The sequence below is a fragment of the Podarcis gaigeae genome, assembly GCF_964106915.1.
Source record: "Podarcis gaigeae genome assembly, chromosome: 1".
Lineage (NCBI taxonomy): Eukaryota > Metazoa > Chordata > Lepidosauria > Squamata > Lacertidae > Podarcis > Podarcis gaigeae.
Window position 1 is genome coordinate 106,484,348 of NC_139678.1, and position 21,675 is coordinate 106,506,022.

At 42.6% G+C, this 21,675-nt stretch overlaps 1 protein-coding gene and 1 long non-coding RNA gene across 23 annotated transcripts in view; both read right to left on the reverse strand.

The window, feature by feature from the left end:
* The window catches only part of BAZ2B (bromodomain adjacent to zinc finger domain 2B), a 183,636-nt gene that overhangs the window by 63,305 nt on the left and 98,656 nt on the right, over positions 1 to 21,675 (reverse strand). For 14 of the 22 annotated variants that reach the window (XM_083702743.1, XM_083702756.1, XM_083702744.1 and 11 more), the window contains 4 exons: positions 16,692 to 16,853; positions 7,567 to 7,755; positions 2,870 to 3,031; positions 511 to 704 (listed from right to left, as the gene is read on the reverse strand). In XM_083702743.1, the coding sequence (XP_083558869.1) occupies positions 511 to 704; positions 2,870 to 3,031; positions 7,567 to 7,755; positions 16,692 to 16,851 (705 nt within the window). In that variant the 5' untranslated portion in view covers positions 16,852 to 16,853. Of the gene's footprint in view, positions 1 to 510; positions 705 to 2,869; positions 3,032 to 7,566; positions 7,756 to 16,691; positions 16,854 to 21,675 lie in introns of those variants that run through there. The other 8 variants (XM_083702747.1, XM_083702748.1, XM_083702761.1 and 5 more) reach the window with 1 other exon arrangement.
* LOC310834042 lies at positions 10,502 to 15,339 on the reverse strand. The gene is made up of 2 exons (XR_014559074.1): positions 14,177 to 15,339; positions 10,502 to 12,087 (listed from the first exon to the last, which is right to left on the reverse strand). It is a non-coding gene; the product is annotated as an uncharacterized lncRNA (long non-coding RNA).

The window sequence follows — 21,675 nt, forward strand, 5'->3', positions numbered from 1 at the left end:
CACCTGAAACGTCTAACGTGTTGGATCTTTATTGATACACTCTCTTCAAGCCTGATCCGGTTCTTCTAATGCTATACATTAAAAGTGTTGCATGCAACTAGCGACCCCCAAAATATGCACATTCCTATCAGCAGACACATCCCTCAAGCCTCACAGGGCTGTGTGCATACCTATCTCCTTTAACACTGGCTGTGTACCCAGTTTCCAGTTCAGAAAGGGACCTGCTTTTCTCCTTGCTAGACTAAAGTGAATACAGTGGTACCTCTGGTTATGTACTTAATTCATTCCAGAGGTCCATTCTTAACCTGAAACCGTTCTTAACCTGAGGTACCACTTTAGCTAATGGGGCCTCCTGCTGCCGCATAATTTCTGTTCTCATCCTGAGGTAAAGTTCTTAACCTGAGGTACTACTTCTGGGTTAGTGGAGTCTGTAACCCGAAGTGTTTGTAACCCAAGGTGTTTGTAACCCGAGGTCCCACTGTAAGACTTAAGATTCATCACTGTGATTACCTTATCTTTAATCTTGTCAGCTCTGGCATCCAGAATCTGGTTTTTATTTTGTTCTTGGTTACATTTGCGACTTCCCCCCACTACGGTTATAACCTTTGCTTGTCCAGCAGAACTTGCAGTGGTGGTAGATAATACAGACGTGTTGCTGCCCGATACTGAAATGGTACTGTTGCCATTTACTGAACCATTAACACCTTGAAAAAGAAATTTTAAAAGAAAATTGAACTTCAGCAAACATAATATCGAAGTTAAGAGTCGAACAGGTTTGTGCACTAACTGTAATGGTGAGCATTTAAAAGAGGGTTCAGCATACATGTTTGAACACTATTAAGTTAAATATTCTGGACATATTTTAAAACATCAAAACTAGTTAAATGGAAACAATCAAGTAACATCAACAGCAATAGCAGGAATTTTAACAGGAGTTGTTAGGCACATTTTCTACAGCAAACTTCCTTAATCTAAAGGACAAAGCTGTAAATAGGGGGGAAACAGAAAGGTAATTAAAGAAACATATGCCATCTCTCAAAAGGACCCTTCCTGTAACCACTGAATAGAAAGCTAAATATCTGAATAGCAGAAGGTAAGAAACACCAAAAATCTACAAGATGCCCCCATGTATAAGACGCCCCCTATTTTGGGGACTCAGATTTAAGAAAATAGGGGGAGATGGGGGAAAACCTAGTCTTATATATGGAAAAATACGGTTGTTGTTTTTTTTACTAACAGCAGTTTCTGAAGGTCTTGAGCAGAGTTTGGATACATGAGACTTTTTCACATGAGGATGTGGATTAAATCCAGGACTTTACACATATACTGAGTTAATATGCACGGTTTATCCAGTGATACTGGGAAAATCCAACTGTTTCATGGGAACTGTCTGCTTCATGAACCAATAGTCCTATTCAGGGCTTTCCCCCCCCAGACAGAACTGAGTTTTGGCTCCTCAGGTGGACATCATTGTAATTATAAGAGAACAAGGGAGGCGTTCATGGTGAGTTCCAGCACCTCTTTTCCTACAAAAATAGCACTGACCTATTTCCATCTGTATTTAAAAAAAAAACTGGTTTTGAAACACAAAGTGAGAGGATGCACAATGACAGTGCAGTTGAACTAATATGGACAGTTTATCCACAGTGGAAATAATAAACTTTTACTTGCTTTTTTTTAAAAAAACAACAAAACATAGGGAGATGATGCACAGTGACACTGCACTGAAATACATCTATACCATACATTTCAAACAGGTGCGCTTTATTAAAACAAATAGCATATTCTGAAGGCTAACATTCATGGGCATTTTAAAACCCAGCACTTAGAATTATAAACAAATAGGCTCAATGCTTATCTAGTATAATGCCTGAACTGAGGTAAAAGGCTTTGGTTTCTAGAGAGAGAGAAGGCTAGCCCCATCCTACAAAAAGAAAAAGAAAAACCTTTTACTTCTCCTCTGCGCTTGCTAATTGCAAGTAACACGCAGGTTGCAGAGATATAAAAAAGGTTAACAAGAATAACAGAGCAGGAGGACCTGTGGCTCCTGATGAAGATCTACACTGCAATATTTCATTAACTGAAGCTGGAACAAGAAGGGAGATCCCCCAGCCATGCAGCTGCTTAAAAGGGGTAAGCCACACGCACCCCCGGCCAACCGGGCCTGCCTGCAACACAGCCCCACCCGGAAGAGCAGCAGCCTTGCCTGCAACATGCACATATGATGCGGGTGTATCAGGAATATAAGCTTCACAGGGAGAGAGGATCAGCTGTGGAACATCTTCTTTACATTGTTGTTTCTGAGGTTACCTTACCGTATTTTTTGCTCTATAGGACGCACTTTTCCCCCTCCAAAAATTAAGGGGAAATGTGTGTGCGTCCTATGGAGTGAATGCAGGCTCCTTGGCTTCAGCGATAGCAACGCGAAGGCTCCGAAGCGCAGAGGGAGCGCTCCCTCCTCGCTCTGGTGGCTTCGCATTGCTTTCACTGAAGCCTGGAGAATGAGAGGGGTCGGTGCGCACCGATCCCTCTCGCTCTCCAAGCTTCAGTGATAGCCGCCTGAAGCCTTCGGAGCGCAGTGTGAGTTCCCGCTGCGCTCCGCAGGCTTTGGGTTCCTTTTGCTGAAGCCGGGAGAGCAAGACTCTCCTGGCTTCAGCAGAGAGGGAGAGTTGCGCAGCGCCCCTTCAGCCAAGCGGGAGGGGAAATGGAAGGGGCTCTGTTGCTCCTGCCGCGTCGCTGAAGGGGCACTGAGCAGAGAGGGGGAGATTTTTTTTCTTCTTGTTCTTCCCCGCTAAAACAAGGTGCATCCTATGGTCCGGTGCGTCCTATAGAGTAAAAAATACGGTACATTTTATGTTTCACGACTTACCTTTCTCCAAACTGCCTCGGGTACTTTTTCCGGCAGTCCTTGAATGGAATGAAGTGGAATCATGATTTTGAGCAGGAGGAGCAAACAAAGGAGATATTCCAATAAGGGATGGGAAGAAAGTTGTGCCAGTACGCGAGTGCATGTCTGCATTTCGCCACCATTCTGTACAACCAGAGCAAAGAAAATGAAGAAAGTTATTTGAGGATTTCCCTCTGGACAGTTCCACACACAGTTCCTGAGCAGATCTGCTGCTGGACATTAATAGTAACCGGGAGTCCTGCCTTTAAAATGCTCAGGTGTTATCATTTTCTGTATTGTTACTTTTTTCTGCTGGTACAAAGCTTATGCAGAAACTGTTGTTGTTAAATAAATTTGTATACCACCTTTTATCCACTTGTTCTGATTTCTGGTTAGCAAAGTCTTGGACCTTGCCTGTAAAACCAGAGCCACATTTTAAACATGACATAGGGATGCGGTTTTTTGACAGCATCCCCCAAGTCATCAGTAATGCACACTAGTATCTTTTTAAATGTTCACATGGAATCAACGTGTTTGTGTTTTTTACAAAAGCGTCAGCAGAATAGAACACTAGTTATTGTTTCGTGATTTAGAAGGAGGAGGACATTATAAAATATACAGGAATGTGATCCCTATAACATGGAAGTCAAGTCAAACTGACACAAGTTTCAAAATATCTGTGATGTGCAAAAAAATAAAATAAAAGGCAATCCCTTTCCTGGTAAATGAAAAAAAAAACCTGATTAACAGAGCTTTCCCTTTAGGGCTGCCTGGGACTTGCAAACAATGATTTTTCTAGAGTGATGTTAGCAGCTTTTGCTATGCAACACAATTTGATGTCTACTCAGAAGTAAACCCAAGTGAGTTCAATGAGACTTACTCCCAGGGTAGTGTGTAAATGATTGCAGCCTAAGCCAGTTAAAAAAGATGAAAAGATTTTAAAATATACAATCTAAGTTATTTATCTTTTTAAAGTTCTTTCCACTACTGCTCATTAGCCCAAATCGAGCATTGATTTTGGAACAGGCTTCTAAGGGAAATAACAGTATTTCTATTACCTACCATGATTAAAAATATAAAATGGGCAGAAAACTAGAAAACACGCAGTAGGGAACAATCTACACAGGCAAGTTTGAGGAGCAGATGACAAGATGTTCTCATCTTGGAAATTGGTCTTGCAAAGATTCCTATGTGCAATTATGCCTTTTTTATATATAAAAGATAAACTTTAAAAGGAAAGCAGGCAAGCTTAGAGGTGATGCCATTCAAAATCTTTATGTAATCAAGTTTGCTCTAAAATCTCCCTTGCTCCCGGTGCTCTGCAGGAGGGCTTTCTACGGTTCATACATCAAGTTCCTCAGTGAATGAAGACAGAAATTGTGCCAACAACAAGCAGTCTGCCATCATTATACGGAAGCGAAGCTGGAATCCAGCAATTCTAGGCAAGTTAATGGAATTAATTTGCACCTAATTTATATCAATGTTTTTGATAGCAGGTTTCAGACTACATATCACTCAGCCTGAAAGGAAAGTAAGAAAAAAGTAGGGAAAGTTGATGGTAGGTAATATAATGTCAGGACTATTAGGTTATGGTGGCTGGCCACTTATTGACTGCCAAAGAGGAGGGTTAAAAAAACAACCCCAATTTGCATAAAATCTGCATGTACTAATTTATATGTATAGAATTACTCAAATTTAAATAGAACAGCAATGCAGCACACCATTGTGGGGAGACTGTGATCAGGTGACCTGTGAGTGAGTGTCCTGTTGGGCAGGACTTACTGATGAGCAACTTCAAAGTCCCTGCTCACCCTTTTTAGGGTTCATGATCTTTACATTGGAGCACTCTTCTAATATAGAACTCTTTCAAATAGAGAGTGGTTCTCTGATGTTGGTTTGTTCTCTGGATGGTCCTCCAGAAGCAGGAGTGGCATTCACTGGTTTCAATCTATAACAGCAGGAACTCTCCCTCCCTGCAACATCCCAAATCTGCTTTATGGGGTTGGGTGAGTGTCCAGAGATGTGGGGAGCACAGGGGACTTCTAGAGGGAAGACGGGGAAGGGGAAGTCTTGAGTGAGCAGATGTCTGCTTGAACAATGTTAGACATCAGCCTAGGACATATATTACGCAGAAAATTGCAACATGGATTACTATTTTGACTTGGAAGAGAGCAATGACACAAACACAACAAAAGAGGAAATAACTAAGTGGCACGAAAGTAACCAGTAGCAATGTTTAGGAAAATGAGCAAAGTAAAAATGGGTATGTGAAAAACAGGAACTATCTAGGAGAGCAGGCAAGAGACCAGTGTGCAATAACTCCTTGTGTAGGCAGAACTTCCTACTTGTGTAAGGATTTTCCCACCACCACCACCCCTGCTCACTTGCATCATAGAGATACCTTTAAGGTTATAGTCATACCCACACCATGCATTTAAAACCGTAGTTTACCCATCACAGAGCTACAATTCTCAGCACCCTTAACAAACCATGGCTCCTACGGGCGTTAAAATGTATGGTATCTATAACTGTATCTCCACTGTATTTGGAGTTTTGCTGGTACCAGAATAACAGCAATGGTATTCCTAGTGCTCATGTGGGAACTATATGTGAGCATCATAGGTCCATAAGGAAGTATGGCATGCCAGCAGTCATAAAATCGCTATTCATGGTGATAACAGATGTGCCACCATGTCTGGGATGTGTCTGAGATGACATTGTACCAACCTGAATGCTGGCAACCTAAATCAGTCTTCATCCATATACATTACAGTTCAATCCTACATGTCTACTCAGAAGGAAGTCCTATTGAGTTAGAAAGGACTCACTTCTTAGTAAAGTGGGTACAGGATTGCAGCCTTACTGACCGAATATAAAATATTGCAATATTATCTACCTACAAATTGTTTTCATGCTCAATAGAACCGTACCTTATGAATGAAAAGAAAATCTATATAGACAGGGTGGCCTGTGGCTAGCTAAAACATTCAAAAAGTCTTAGGGGTAAGGTCTGTTGCTCTATAGCAAATTACAAAAGGTCCAATTCCTTAGAGCATCCTAAAATACAAATGCTACTGAAGTATAATCAGTTATTTTCTAGAATGGAAAAGGATTTCTCATCTCTTAGAGCAAGACAGGACTGCTGATTAACTCTCTGAAACAGGAAGAGCAAATATGACACAATCCAAGAGCAAAACCTTTTAGAGACAAAATTGGGACACTTGACATAACCAGGGGTGGGGGGGAGGAATCAATGAGCTTAGGCACTGTCACAGAAACATCTGCTGTGCTAAAAAGAATTGTAAAAATATGTTTTCATCATTCATGGCATATTCAAGCCACAACCATGGCACAACTACACTTATGTCCAAATAAATAACAAAACTACAGTGGTACCTCGGGTTAAGTACTTAATTCGTTCTGGAGGTCTGTTCTTAACCTGAAACTGTTCTTAACCTGAAGCACCACTTTAGCTAATTGGGCCTTTTGCTGCTGCTGCTCTGCCACCGCACAATTTCTGTCTCATCCTGAAGCAAAGTTCTTAACCCGAGGTACTATTTCTGGGTTAGCAGAGTCTGTAACCTGAAGTGTATGTAACCTGAAGCGTATGTAACCCGAGGTACCACTGTATATGCTATCTTAACTGTGGGGAAAGATTTCTAAGAAATGAGGAATACATTATTTTACCACAGTATGCTCATCCTAAATTTTCCATCATAAATGTAAGTGGTACCATCTTTATTCATGTTTACCTGAAGACACTGAGTTCAATGGAGTTTACTCCCAAGTAAGGACGACTGCCAAGTGTGCAAAGGATTGCAGTTCTATTTGTTGTACCCATCTTTGGCATAATCTCTGAGAGCCAACTATCATAAAAGGAAAGCCATACCTAATTTGCATATTTTACTGTAGTTTTCATATTGTTTTCATAAGCATGACAGAAATCAAGCTTCAGTTTCTGCCAGTGTGCACCTATTCTACGAAAAATGTTGTTTATTTTTCTTTTTTTAAAACCCCAAAATTGTGATGCTAAAACAATCACTTAATAATTATGATTCAGTCCTTGAAAAAATATTGCACCCTGAGGCCTCTGAAGTACAATGATAGCCACCTTTTTATTGTTCTCTCTCTCTCTCCCCTTTTTCCCTGGTCTTTCTGCCACCACATTTTCAAGCCTATTCCTGAAATCATGAGAGCTAGAGACTTGCCTGTATTTTAAAAAATTGGATTCTCAGGCTCTAATAATAATCCGTAAGATAAAAACAAACAAACATGGTGACGCTGAAGATAGCTAAATCAAAGCCACCCATCAAGAGTGTATAATTCTATAAACATGGTTACTTGAAATTAAACACTTGAAAGGTGAAATGAATGGATACTAGTTTCCAAATATTGTGCCAAGCCTGAATTTTTTTATTACTCTGGAACACTTGAATTGATTTTGACCATTTGGCTCCTGATCAGGCATTTCCAGTTCTGCTTATGTTCATCCAAACTGCCTTTATTAAGACTGAAAACATGGGGTTTTTTTAATTGTTTTTTTAGACAGTAAAATACAAATTTATTCTTGGGCTGCTATTCTACCCTTAGTAATGGAATATATAAAATGTGCACCTACTTAGGTTAGGAACCTTCACAGTCGCACCTTCCAATTAGTATTTCTTGTAATGAGTGCTTACCTGGAAAAGGTGCTAGTTGGGGATGTGCTGCTAAGGCTGTGGGTGTACCAAGTGTCCCCAAGCCACCAAATTCTGTATGCCCTGAGCTGGCTGTATGTAGACCAAAGACTGGGTGGCTGACCATTGGGAAGGCACTCGACACTGTGGACAGGTTACACGGTTGATCCCCAGCTGTTCTGAATAAATGTCCTGAAGGGGGAAATGCAACATATGAAAACACACTACAAAGACACACACATTCTGCTCTTGTGACGTTCTTGCAAATATATCGGGATGTTTTCAACCAAGCTTCACTCAGACCAGGTCCATTGAAATGAATGGTCTTAACTTAGGCGTGTTCACAAATTCCAATGGCCCAACTCCGAGCAAAACTACTACCCATCATATTAATTGTTTTCCTCTTCTCAAAAGAGAGAAGCTTTCATTGATTTTTTCAAATATTTATTATCTGACCTGATCCGAGTACAAAAGAAAACTCAAGTTGCCTTCCAACTAAAGGGATCATAATAATTTTGACACGGTTAAGGTGCTATATTCTTTTCGCGTACCTGCGAAGGATTAAGTGCTAGATCTTTCTATAGTTAGAAAATACACAAACAGGAGCTTTCGTCTCCCATTAACTAACATACAAATCTTTTATTTTACTTCAGTGGGACAATGCAAATAATGGCATCTTCTCCTAAACAGAAAATAAATCTGAAGCAAATGACAAAGCGATGGATTGTTAGAGCCACTGTTTTTGGTCGCACACTCAAAACATCTATTGTGTTTAAAGCGGAATTTAAGCAATTTAATGTTGATGCACAAAATATTACATTCATTCTTCTAATAGTGATTCTGCATGTCAGTTGCTGGGGAACTAGCAGCAGAAGAGGGCCGTTCCCCTCATGTCCATAGGCATCTGGTTGGCTACTGTGTGGGAAAGGGTGGTAGACCGGATGGAACTTTGGTCTAATTCAGTAGGATTCTTCTTAGATTATTGAGTGCCATAGTTGGACCAGGAAGACTTGAATTCCAATCCCACTCTGCCTCAAAGCTCATTGGGTCGCCTTGGGTCTATCAATATCTCTCACCCAACATATCTCACAGGGTATGAGGAAGAGGTCAGTGACGAAGAGGTCACTTGATAGATAGTAGGTATGAAGAGCGATTCTATTTTTGTTTGCATTTTAATGAGAAATTACATAATTTACACTTCTCATACTAACAGGCAACTTCTCCAAATTTTGCGAAGTAGTTCTCCAATTAAAAGTCATATTTTAGTGAAAATAACATTGAAAATGTATTTTATTGGGGAATATTGCTTGAAAAATATGTGTAGGAGCCAAAACTGCATAAAATAATGTGTCTATTAGAAGTACTGAATTTAACACTGAAAAAAGAAGAAACTGAACTGCCAGATTCATCCATCCCTACTCTCAAGTGAATATGCTTTCCTCTCCCCACTTTTCAGCTGCTGTTTCTATTATGCTGAGGGATAATTCTTGTGATGTTTATAACTGATCACTAGGTGGTACTATTTGCATCCTCAGAGCATTTGTGCATAGAACAAACCCCTTTACTTCCAAACATCCTTTACTCTTTTGTTTTAATTGCCCATGCATGGTAAAGAGAGGGGAAACACTGCAGTTATCAGAAAAAAACACTAGTGTTGCCCCATTTTCCAAGAAGAGAAAGAAGTCATGTTGTGAGCTCCACCTAAGTGGCCTAGAACTTCTGGCGTTACTTTAGTGACACAGGAAGAGCAGTAAAACAGCAGTTGCACATTGCAAACGTCAGAAGCGATGCAAGGAAAGCCATCTAGGGGAAAGGCAAAGGAAAACGTATTTGCACATGAATTAAGGGAAGTAAGTGCAAACAGCCACAAACAGGCCACTTCTAATTGGTGTTGGCTGCCTCTATAGGGCAAGTCATTAATCTGGGCTAACTCGAAGTGCAGAGAAGTCTCCTGTCACCATGGCCCTTCAAACAAACACTTCTATGAGACTGAGGTCTGACGCTAGCTTCTTTCTTCGCTGGATCACTAAAAACCCAAAATTGGCTTAAGTAAAGATATTTGCAACAATAAATTAATTTAAGCCAGAATTCCCAGGGTCAGTGTCCATATGTATCAGAGCTCTACTATGACAGAATATGGCGTGAGCTAGACATGCTTATATGTTATTGCACATTTTGTGTCGAACACAAGCCCTCTCAACATTGAGGGGCACCAACAGTAATTTCCAGATATATTTTGTCCATTGCCATTAGACTGAGTGCAACAATTTTCTCAGGCAGCAGATGATGGGAAGCAACAGTGGCAGACCTCTGAGCTTTTTCTCCTAAGCCACTTGGTCATTCCCGTCTGTTGGAGATCTGAGCCCTGTGTGCCACAGCTATGTGGACTGACCTTGCATTCAGTGTAAGCCCAGTAGGTCTGTTGGTAAGTTAGCTCTAACTGCTCCAGGGTGAACTCATTATGCAGACACTTTAGCCTTATGCTTAACAGAACCAAATTTATAAATCCGAATTTGAACTACTGTACATGAAGAGGCAAATGCATCAAAGCGATCGTGCAAACAAGCACTGAAATCATTTTAAATTCAAACAGTAATTTTAGGATGAGCCAAGTCAGAATATTGAGCACAATTTTGCTACACTTGCAAAGACTCATAAAAATAACACTCTGTAACATGAAAACATTACAATCAGGCTCTTGAAAACATTTTTCCAGGATATGCAAGCAAGAACCAAATATATTAATTTTAAAATATGTGTTTTAAGAAAACGTAAGAAATATGTTCAAAAAGGAATGTGTTTCTGGCTTGTCCTCAAAGCAAGTCATATGACAGCACGGTGAATTATACCGATTCTCTCCTTTCCTCCGACTCATTATCTTTTTGTTTCCTGATACATTAATATTCTGGCTGGAGATGAATATTTGTATTTCCTTTCATTTTTCGGTTTTAGTTTTCGTTCCCGTTTAAAGGTGCCAGCTTTCTGCATGCATGTTTTGCATAATGAAATTTAATACAAAACTACATTGCTTAAGACTCTTGACTTACATTATAATAGGTTGAATATTTTTCAGCAAAGCTTTTGAAATTCTACTAGCCAGTACATAGATAAATGATTGAAAGTATTACCCAAAAGGCCAGCATCCATTTCGACAGTGCTGGTGTCTTAGTAACAAGGAACGATAAAGGCAAATGCCTTTATTAATATTAATGAATTTTGTGCTGCACTATAATAAGCCTTTTCAAAAGAACTAAAAGGGATAAATACTTAACTAATGCCTTAAACATAAAACATTGGTGAACAAAATCCTTTGCAAAGCAAGAGAGGCACAAATTTGATCATCTAGATTTCACACACACACCCATCCCACTGCACCCCAGTAGTTGCACACTTAAGATACTGGATTTATGCAGACATTCTCTTTTCCAAGGGCTTCAGAAGGTAATTCTCATAAGCACATAAAGGAGAGAAAGTGATACCTTTTACTGAGGTTACCTTTTAGTTTATGGGAGTGAAAGCTTCATTCCTATGATTCCTCTCATTATCTGATTTGAACATAGAAATAGCACCCAAAAACCATGACTGTTGTTTTCCCTAAAAATACTGATCTTTGAACAGCTTGTTGTAACATGCCTCTCAATATTAGAAACGTAAAATTCACAGTAGTGGCAAATGAGCCTTCTGTGCTTTAGAAAAAAAAATATTGAGAAGAAAGCCTAATCATGCAGGAGTGACTGCAGATCAAATAAACATCTATTTTAATTAACATTTGTAGTAATTGGGTACCAATATTTAAAAACTATAAATAAGAAAGAGGGGTAAGCATGAAAAAGACTTACATCAAAATGCATGTACTAATACAGTGAAGGGTAAAATGTGTGCTCTGGTTGTAGAAAGTCTAGGTATATGTATTACATTAAGTCCATGCATATGTTGAAGGAAATATGTGCACCTCACTTTTCAAACGTCAGCCATAAAATAACATGTACAAATTCAGAGCTGGGGTCTAGATGAGAACACAGGAAGAGTCAGATGAATCAGGCCCATCTAGTCCAGCACCCAATTCTCAGTAGCCAACAAGATGCCTATGGGAAGCTTACAGGCAGGACATGAATACAACAACACTGTGCACCCATCTACGATTCCCAGCAACTGGTATTTGGAGTGTAATGCCTCTGACAGTGGAGGTAGAACACAGCCATTGTGCCTAGCCAAAGCTGATGGCCTGGTCCTCCATGAATTTGCTTAATCCTCTGTTAAAGCCATCCAAGTTGGTAGTCACTGCCTCCTGAGGGAGCAAGTTCTATGAGAGCAATAGTCTTAATATAAGTGATTGAATTTGGCTGATTATTGGATTTGAGTTTACAACACGATTGTAAACATAGTTGTGTACTAGGTAGTAAGTCGCTTTCATTTAAAGTCATCTTAAGTTAAAGTTCATGCATTCTGCTCCTGCGGGTAGCTATCCAATGCATGAAGGGTCTTTCAAGAAATGACCTTCTAGCTCTTTCACATGACAATGAGCTATGCCCCAGCCCGGGGGTCGGCAACCTGCGGCTCCAGAGCCGCATGTGGCTCTTTAAAGCCTTTGCTGCGGCTCCGGGGAGGAGGCGATGGGAGGAGGCGAGGAGCGGAGGCGAGGGGAGGAGGCGAGGAGCGGAGGCGAGGGGAGGAAGCGAGGGGAGGAGGCGAGGGGAGGAGGCGAGGGGAGGAGGCGAGGGGAGGAGGCGAGGAGTGGAGGCGAGGGGAGGAGGCGAGGGGAGGAGGTGAGGAGTGGAGGCGAGGGGAGGGGAGGAGGCGAGGGGAGGAGGCGAGGAGTGGAGGCGAGGGGAGGAGGCGAGGGGCGGAGGCGAGGGGAGGAGGCGAGGGGAGGAGGCGAGGGGAGGAGGCGAGGGGCGGAGGCGAGGAGCGGAGGCGAGGGGAGGAGGCGAGGGGAGGAGGCGAGGAGTGGAGGCGAGGGGAGGGGAGGAGGCGAGGGGAGGAGGCGAGGAGTGGAGGCGAGGGGAGGAGGCGAGGGGCGGAGGCGAGGGGCGGAGGCGAGGGGAGGAGGCGAGGGGAGGAGGCGAGGGGAGGAGGCGAGGGGAGGAGGCGAGGAGTGGAGGCGAGGGGAGGAGGCGAGGGGAGGAGGCGAGGGGCGGAGGCGAGGGGAGGAGGCGAGGGGAGGAGGCGAGGGGAGGAGGCGAGGAGTGGAGGCGAGGGGAGGAGGCGAGGGGAGGGGAGGAGGCGAGGGGAGGAGGCGAGGAGTGGAGGCGAGGGGAGGAGGCGAGGGGCGGAGGCGAGGGGAGGAGGCGAGGAGCGGAGGCGAGGGGAGGAGGCGAGGGGAGGAGGCGAGGAGTGGAGGCGAGGGGAGGAGGCGAGGCGAGGGGAGGAGGCGAGGGGAGGAGGCGGAGGAGTTAGTTGCCTGAAGCCCCTTTTTAAACTTAAGCAGGGGGAAGTTTGGTGAATTGTTCTTTCCTTGGGGAAAGCAGGCTGCATTGAAAGGGGCCGTATACACTGGTCACTGTTTTGAAGGGGAGTGAAGAACACACACTCAAAAAAAGGTAACTTGTTAATTTTATTTCTATGAGGAGGAGTAATTCTGAGGGGTCAAACAAATGAATAATAAAAAGGTATTTTTATAATGACGAATGCCTCATTATTAATTATTATTTACATCAGACACTGATTATGATTTATGGTACACTGGGGCCCTGATTAATTTTCTATGGCATTTTGGGGCATTGATTATTGGGCATAGCAAGTTGCGGTCGCGTGGAATTTGTGCTTTGTGACTGTTTGAGGTGGGGGTTTTTTCTTGGGAGGCTGGGCGGCGCAAAGAGAGGGATTATTTTTATAATGACGAGGATGACATTGGGCCCTCATTATTAATTATTATTTGCATCAGGCACTGATTATGATTTATGGTTTACTGGGGCCCTGGTTAATTTTCTGTGGCATTTTGTGGCATTGATTATTGGGCATAGCAAGTCGCGGTCGCGTGGAATTCCACGTGGAGTTAGTTGCCTGAAGCCCCTTTTTAGTTGCTTGAAGCCCCTTTTTAAACTTAAGCAGGGGAAAGTTTGGTGAAAGTTTGGTGAATTGCTGCCAAGGAGTGTGGTGGAGTCTCCTTCTTTGGAGGTCTTTAAGCAGAGGCTTGACAACCATATCTCAGGAGTGCTCTGATGGTGTTTCCTGCTTGGCAGGGGGTTGGACTCGATGGAGTCCTGTCGATCTTCGGTTCCACATATGTATGTGAGCAGGTCTTCTCCAACATGAACTATATTAAAAACAAACACCGATCACGCCTCACAGATGACAGCTTGCAAGCCTGTGTGAAAATGAAGGTGACGTCTTACAGCCCTGATGTGCAGACACTGAGCACTGAGGTTCAGGAGCAAAAGTCCCATTAACCTGGTTACCTGGTTGTAAATTAAATATTTTAATTAGCTATTTGTCCTTTTTTCTTGAGATTGACAGCTGACTGCACGATCCTGTATATACAGCATTAAGGCAAGAAACAATATATACAGTGTTATATTTGTTTTAAATGTTGCAATGTTTTTGCGGCTCCCAGTTGTTGTTGTTTTTTTGGAAACGGGTCCAAGTGGCTCTTTTTGTCTTAAAGGTTGCAGACCCCTGCCCCAGCCAGTACAGATGTATATGTGGAGGGCTCCTTCCATGAGGACACGAACACTGGCCAATCATAAAGGCGTGCAGACTGATAGTTGATTGTGCATCAGTCAAGGGAGACTTGCCATCACATGCATTGTAACCTGGAGGTCAGGGCTACCTGGATGCACCCAAGGAAGCCCATTCATACACTCTGTAGCCGAAGGTACCAAACACCCAAGCAGTTTCAACTAAATATGCTCAGAACCTTGATGAAACGTCTGAAAGTTCATCCAACCAACAGATTTCATTGTACAGTAGTACCTCTGTTTACAAACTTAATTAGTTCCGGAAGTCCGTTCTTAACCTGAAATCATTCTTAACCTGAGGTACCACTTTAGCTAATGGGGCCTCCTGCTGCCACTGGCTCGCTGCCTGGTGATTTCTGTTCTCATCCTGAAGCAAAGTTCTTAATACTTCCGGGTTAGTGGAGTCTGTAACCCAAAGTGTTTGTAACCCGAGGTGTTTGTAACCCGAGGTACCACTGTATAACTAATGCTCTGAACCATGTAACCATATTTCCACATAGGGACTTGTTCAAACGTAATGCCAAACTATGGTTTGGCACTATGTGAACCTTCTCCTCCTCTTTCCCTCCTTCATGCATGATGAATCTCTCCCTCCTTTTCTTTTTAGTACAGGGATCTGAACTCAGGTGTCCATTTTAGATGTCATTATGTTTACACATTTAGAGGTTGTGTATATGCCAACCTGTAATTCAGGATAACACCTATTTGATGAAATGGACTGCACTGTATGGAGGTTTATGTCAAAATACATTTCTTAACCCTTTGTTGCATTTGTAGGAGGGTCTTACAAGCATATCCACAGTAATTACTTATAGCATAAACTTTGATACAGCCCTCAGGGACGTGCCACTGAACTGTATGGGAATACTCAAAAGACTACTCTTGAGTAACTGGCTCCTGATTCAAAAAGGTAATGGTTTAAAAATACAACAGAAAATGTATGTGTAACATAATTACTGTGCTCAAATTACACCCATTTGAAAAAGTATTTTTTCCAAAATCGCACTATACAGTTATAGCTGATTTCAAAGTACCCACAAATAACATATTATCTGTAATACAATCTCTCTGGCACAACACCCTGGGTTCCAGCCTGGGCTCAGTCTCTGCCTTGGGATTTGTGTGGCAGAATTACTGAAGTTTATTACAAGCTTGCTTAATAGACTATTGATTACTGCAAAGAAAATAATTATATTGAACTGGAGGAAACCTGAGCCTCTCTAATTGCAAGCCGAGATGAAGGTGTTTGTGACTTTATATCACAGAAAACAATAACTGCTAATACTGTAAAAGATAAATGGTGAATTATCTAAGTAGATGTTTTTCTCCTGAACTTTGCACACACTGAGATTGGTAAACTAACAAATTATCATGTGCGTCTCAGAGGTCACGTGAACAATGAGACTGGGAGTTGAAAAGAAATGTAAGGATGCAATTGTGTTCATATTGGAGTATCTAGTAAATTTAGCATTTACTAGATTTTATTGAACCATGCAGCGTGAACAGCAATTGCATAAGTATTGTTGCGGGATCACAGCAATGAAGCACTGGTATGCTCATGTTTTGCTGTTGTTCAAAGACCTAACCATACATCTGAGAACATTCTATGTAACACTGGTCTTGCCCACTGTGTTATGCAATTAATCAGCAATTAAACACAAAATTCAAATTCACCCATCACAGGCGCACTGCAGCCCTATTCAGGTGTTCAATCCCAAGTGATTAAGAACAGTGTGGAACCGGGGCATATGGTTGACCAGTTGGTCACATCCCTGCCAGCCCTCCCTCTGCCATCCATCCATTGCACCAGAAGGGCTCTACATCCAGGTGTAGTCTTTGCGTGTACAGCATTAGACAGGCAACCATATCCGTTTCCTGTTACTCCATGTGGCAAATATACAGCACTTCCCCTCTTTTTTTGTAAGCTCTTCTCATCAAGCAAAAGTTTCATTGTTCTTTTAGCATTTACTCAGTTTCCAAACATGCAAACAGGGACGTCTTGCCCATAGAGGCTAGTGGCGCGGGGCGCCAGGTTCTGGAGGGTGCCAGGGAAGAGGGGGAGGCTGGACGCGGCACCTCCCAGCATCAGCTCGCCGACCTCGCCCGCCATGTTGCTCCAAAGCAGCGCCACACCTGGAGCATCCGTCTGCCATGGCCACCGCGGCACAAAGCGGCCAGCTAAGCCGGGAGGTGCCATGTCCAGCCTCTGCCTCTTCCCTGCCAGAGGAGCTGCCCTCCAGCCGCTGCCTGCCTCCTCCAGCCCCACCACCAGCACAGTCCTCCCTAAAAAACTCTGGGAAATGGGGGGGGGGGAGCCGGAGGGAGCTTTGCACCATGGCGCCGGATATGCTTAAAATGGCCCTGCATGCAAAAGTCCTGAAATAATCTTTCAGGAGAACATTGACCCAAGCAAACCACATTGTAAAAAAGGAATTGGTAAGGCATATTCACCACAGGTGTTGATTGTGGAGCTAAGTGAGGCAGCTCCAGAAGAAAGGCTACCTTTGGAAACTGCTGAAACAACAGAAGAGGATGAAGATGCTGGAGACGACGTCGCTGTGGTAGAGGAAGCTGATGCTGCTGTTGATGTTAACCGCTCTCCAGACTCCATATCTATAATAAAAAGGACACATTATTATTTAATTTCTTCTTGTTTTCTCCTCTGGCGATCACTCGTAGCTGAGTAAGATTGTCTTCCATGAACACAGTGTGACCGCGGAGGCCAATTCTGGATATTTAATTTACATACCACTTGATACTGAAATAATCTCCTGAGCAGTTTACGAAGTATAAAAACTTGTTACACAGAATAGGGATGGGAGAAAACTAAACCCACTTAATGTTTAAAGACAAACTGAGGTAATTCACATATTCTGAAAGCATATGAGAACGAAAACACAGCCATCCTTCGAAATCACACTTCTCTGAATTTTGTGGTACAGTTCTCTGGCCAAGTAATATGCACAAGAAAACATATACAGTAGTAAAGTTTGCATAAAAATGCATATATTAGATTAAGGAACGTACAAAAATTAGGCAAAAATTCCACTAAAAATGTGCAGATTAGGACATATTTGCATTAAAATACTAATGAATTTTCATGAGAATTTTTTTAAAAAGAAAATGCAAACAGATGTCAAAATGTGGTCTTGGGGGGGGGGGAAGACAAACCAAGATAAAACTGAAACTGACAAATCTGCCTATCCTTAACATAGATTCTATTTCACCTTATAATAAGTCTAAAAATGATCAAAAGTGCTGTCTGTAAGAGACACGTTCATAAATTAAAAGCACCGCACATTTAATAGGCTACTGCAAATGCAAGACTGGCACTTGAGGTTAGCATTGCTGGGCACTTGCTAACATCCACATTCTAGCAGGGGCTCCATTGATGAACCCTAGAGGCTCCTAGCCCTGCTGCTGCTGCTGCTGCTGCTGCTGTTCACCTAGCCTCTCTGTGACAGCGGAGAGAAGGGGCAGCAGACTCCACTTGCCTCATCTTTCTGGGTGGCAATGCAGGCTGAGCCCAGAGGGAGAAGGGAATTGAGCAATTAAGGGTGACAGTGGTGAGTTTGGGCACTGAGAGTAACATGCCCAAGGGCCCTTTAAAGCCTACAACCAACATTGTGCAGATGTGAAAATGATGGAAGTTATCCGTTTTCTAGAAGTCCCAGTTGCAAGTATGGCTCTGGTTACTTATCATTACAGTCGTACCTTGGAAGTCGAATGAAATCTGTTCCAGAAATCCGTTCAACTTCCAAAACGTTCAGGAAACCAAAGTGTAGCTTCTGATTGGATGCAGGATGCTCCTGCAGCCAATCGGAAGCCCTGGAAGTCCCATTGGACGTTTGGGTTCCAAAGAACGTTAGCAAACCAGAACACTCACTTCCATGTTTGCGGCATTAGGGAGCCAAAAAGTCTGAGTACCAAGGCATTCAGGATCCAAGGTACGACTGTATTTTAAATCTATAAATAAGGCCTATCAGGAAAAAGAGGATAAATGCTCTTGTATTTGATGACAGGTTGCAACATCTTATTTTTATTATAGTTTCCTCTATGATGATGAACATTGGCTTGTTTTGTTATGCTGCCTGTGACCTTGAACAAATCTTGTGGGGGGGTTGAAGAGAGTCCATAATCTCATAGAAATCGATCTCAACTAGCCCCCTATTTCTGTGACAACAGATTAAAAAGCAAAAAATTCATACAAATATACTGGTACTATTCGGACATGGCACACTCCATTCAAAAATGGTTTATACTTCACTGACAGGGTCCATTTGACACAAACAGGTAAACAGAATTCATTTCTACATGTGACTTGTTTACAAAGGTGAATCTGAGATCTCCCCACATATTACTAGTACTATTCGGACATGGCACACTCCATTCAAAAATGGTTTATGCGTCACTGACATTTGACACAAACAGGTAAACAGAATTCATTTCTACATGTGACTTGTTTACAAAGGTGAATGTGGAATCTTCCCACATATTACATCATGGCACAATTGTTTGTACTACAATCTGCTACCAGGGGACGGGGAAGACTCAACAACCCTTGCAAGATCAGGGCCTCTCTAATTCTGGGATAAGTGATCCTATAAACAGCAATAAGATTGCTATGCGTGCTGGAGGAAGCCCACATTTATAAAGGGAAACAAAAGGACTTGAACATACTTCAAAACGCATATTTCCTATGCAAATTATTATTTCGCTGCAGAGGGGGGAAAGCTAATGTTATACAAATGTGCTTGAGAAAAACCATGCATTTATATTATCAGCAGTGCTCAACATTTTAAAGTTTCTACTAAAGACATATCTGCAGAAATCACTGGAGTGCCACTTTGATGGATTTATTTACAATACTTAGAACGTAGGCCTGTGATTCTGCTGAATATATTAGCACTTCCTTTCTGTTTAATAAAATAAGAATGTTTCAGAAATTGTGCCGCCACTTTTCCTGTTCCATGTTGGCAACTTGCTAATTATTCAATCGTCTAAAAATATTCTGTATGAAATTATATAGTCGACTGACCTTTGATATACACAGTAGCCCACTTCACACATTAAGATTAAGTAAACAGACTGGTGTGGGGGGGAGTGTGTGCTTGTTCAACTCTCACCATCACCATTACCACTGTCTTACTTATGGATCCACATGTGCTTTAGAACTACGGAGAACCATGGAAAGCCTCCATGACAGAACAGTGGCAGGGGAGATCTAACACATTCGTGGTCACTACCCCTCTTAGATGTTTACTTAATTCATCATCATAATGCCTGAAGATTCTGTCGGATGGACTGAACTGAAGCACAGGTGGCAACGAGTAAAACCCATCACCAGAAAAATACCAAAAGATCACAGAAATATATACACATAAATAACCTGGAAGGAATATTACTTCAAGCAATATGTTGCTTTTTTAGGGGAAAGAGAAATTAAAAATAAAAGAGTGTTTTAACTGTGAAAAGAATTCTGGTTACATTCAGCTCAATGTCTGACAGGGGCAAGCCAGCAGTAAATCATATGAAGTAAGTGGGGTTAACTCTTTATTACAAAAAATAGGATCTGCACAAGAGTTTCAAGCCTAATAAGCACAGGTAAAGGGTAAAGGGTAAAGGACCTCTGGACGGTTATGTCCAGTCAAAGGTGACTATGGGGTTGCAGTGTTCATCTCGCTTTCAGGCCGAGGGAGCTGCCGTTTATCAACAGACAAATTTCCGGGTTGTGTGGCCAGCATGACTAAACCACTACTGGCGCACTGAGGACCCTGACAAGTGCCGGAGCACAGAGAAACACTGTTTACCTTCCCACCGCAGCAGTACCTATTTATCTACTTGCACTGGCCTACTTTTGAACTGCTATGTTGGAAGGAGCTGGGACAGAGCAATGGGAGCTCACCCCGTCATGGGGATTCAAACCGCCAACCTTCCGATCAGCAAGCCCAAGGGGCTCAGTAGGTCTTGCTCCCATGAAGCAGCTGCCTAAATCCCCTCCTTTTCAGGGTTTCCCCCAGGCAATCTGAGACTGCACCTGCATGAAGCTAACTTCTCTTCCGCTCTCTTCATGCCTCTCCTGGTTCTGGGAGACTGGGAGGAGGGGAGCTTGTCACAGCAGGAGGGGGGGCTCCCGTGCTTCTTCACCACCCTGCCTCCACTCTGTTACTTCTTCAGCACCCCCCTCCAGTCTTCTCCCTCTGACCACTCATTGTTGTCCCTAGCTCTGGTTCTGAGCCTTCTTCTTTGGGGGCTGGTTCCTCCCACCATTCCTCTGTGTCCAACCTGTCCATGTCCATGTCTCTGCTTCAGTTAAAGTAAGTTTACATGATATAAGTCTATCCTGCTATATCCACTTTCTTGGAAGGAATCTCCACTGAATAACCAACCATGTAAAGGATTTCACTCTTAGTTACTCATGAATTATGAATTTGTCCCATTGGTTCAGTGGGTCTGAGCCATGACTACATTTAGCTGGCTTGGTGGCCAATTTCTTTAGCATTATTGAATGAACACATTGACATTATCATGGACTAATATTAATTAAATATAGAAACCCCAACCCAAAGCCACAAGCATGGTGGGATGTGCATGTGCTAAAAGGATGTGCTAGGTACTAAAAGAAACATTTATCCCATTATCCCAGTTGATATTTATTCCTTTCCAACACTCCTATCAGTGCACATAGGGACGCGGGTGGCGCTGTGGATAAAAGCCTCAGCGCCTAGGGCTTGCCGATCGAAAGGTCGGCGGTTCGAATCCCCGCGGCGGGGTGCGCTCCCGTTGCTCAGTCCCAGCGCCTGCCAACCTAGCAGTTCGAAAGCACCCTTGGGTGCAAGTAGATAAATAGGGACCGCTTTCTAGCAGGAAGGTAAACGGCGTTTCCATGTGCAGCTCTGGCTCGCCAGAGCAGCGATGTCACACTGGCCACGTGACCCGGAAGTGTCTCCGGACAGCGCTGGCCCCTGGCCTCTTGAGTGAGATGGGCGCACAACCCCAGAGTCTGGCAAGACTGGCCCGTACGGGCAGGGGTACCTTTACCTTTTTATCAGTGCACATCAGCATAACCATAACAATAGACAATAAAACCACTTGCAATATTTTCACCCAATATAATTTGTGACATGATATTTTATAAAATATCTCAAAAATGCAAGAAGTTTAGAATATTATGGGCAACTGTAGTATTAATATTTTAGTATGCAACAGATTTGGCAGAAATTACTTTTTCCTTTTTTCCAGAGGGGAAATGGGAGATAATGGGATGGACACTGGGAAACGTTAAGGTTAGCATTTATATAGAGGGGGAGAAATCAACAGAGAAAAAACATCCTGTTCTTTATATAGTTGAATTATAAATGCCGTTGTTTATTTTTAAAAAAATACCCCTGCTAATTTTCAGAGAAACTAAAGGCAGTTTACAATCCAAAACAGA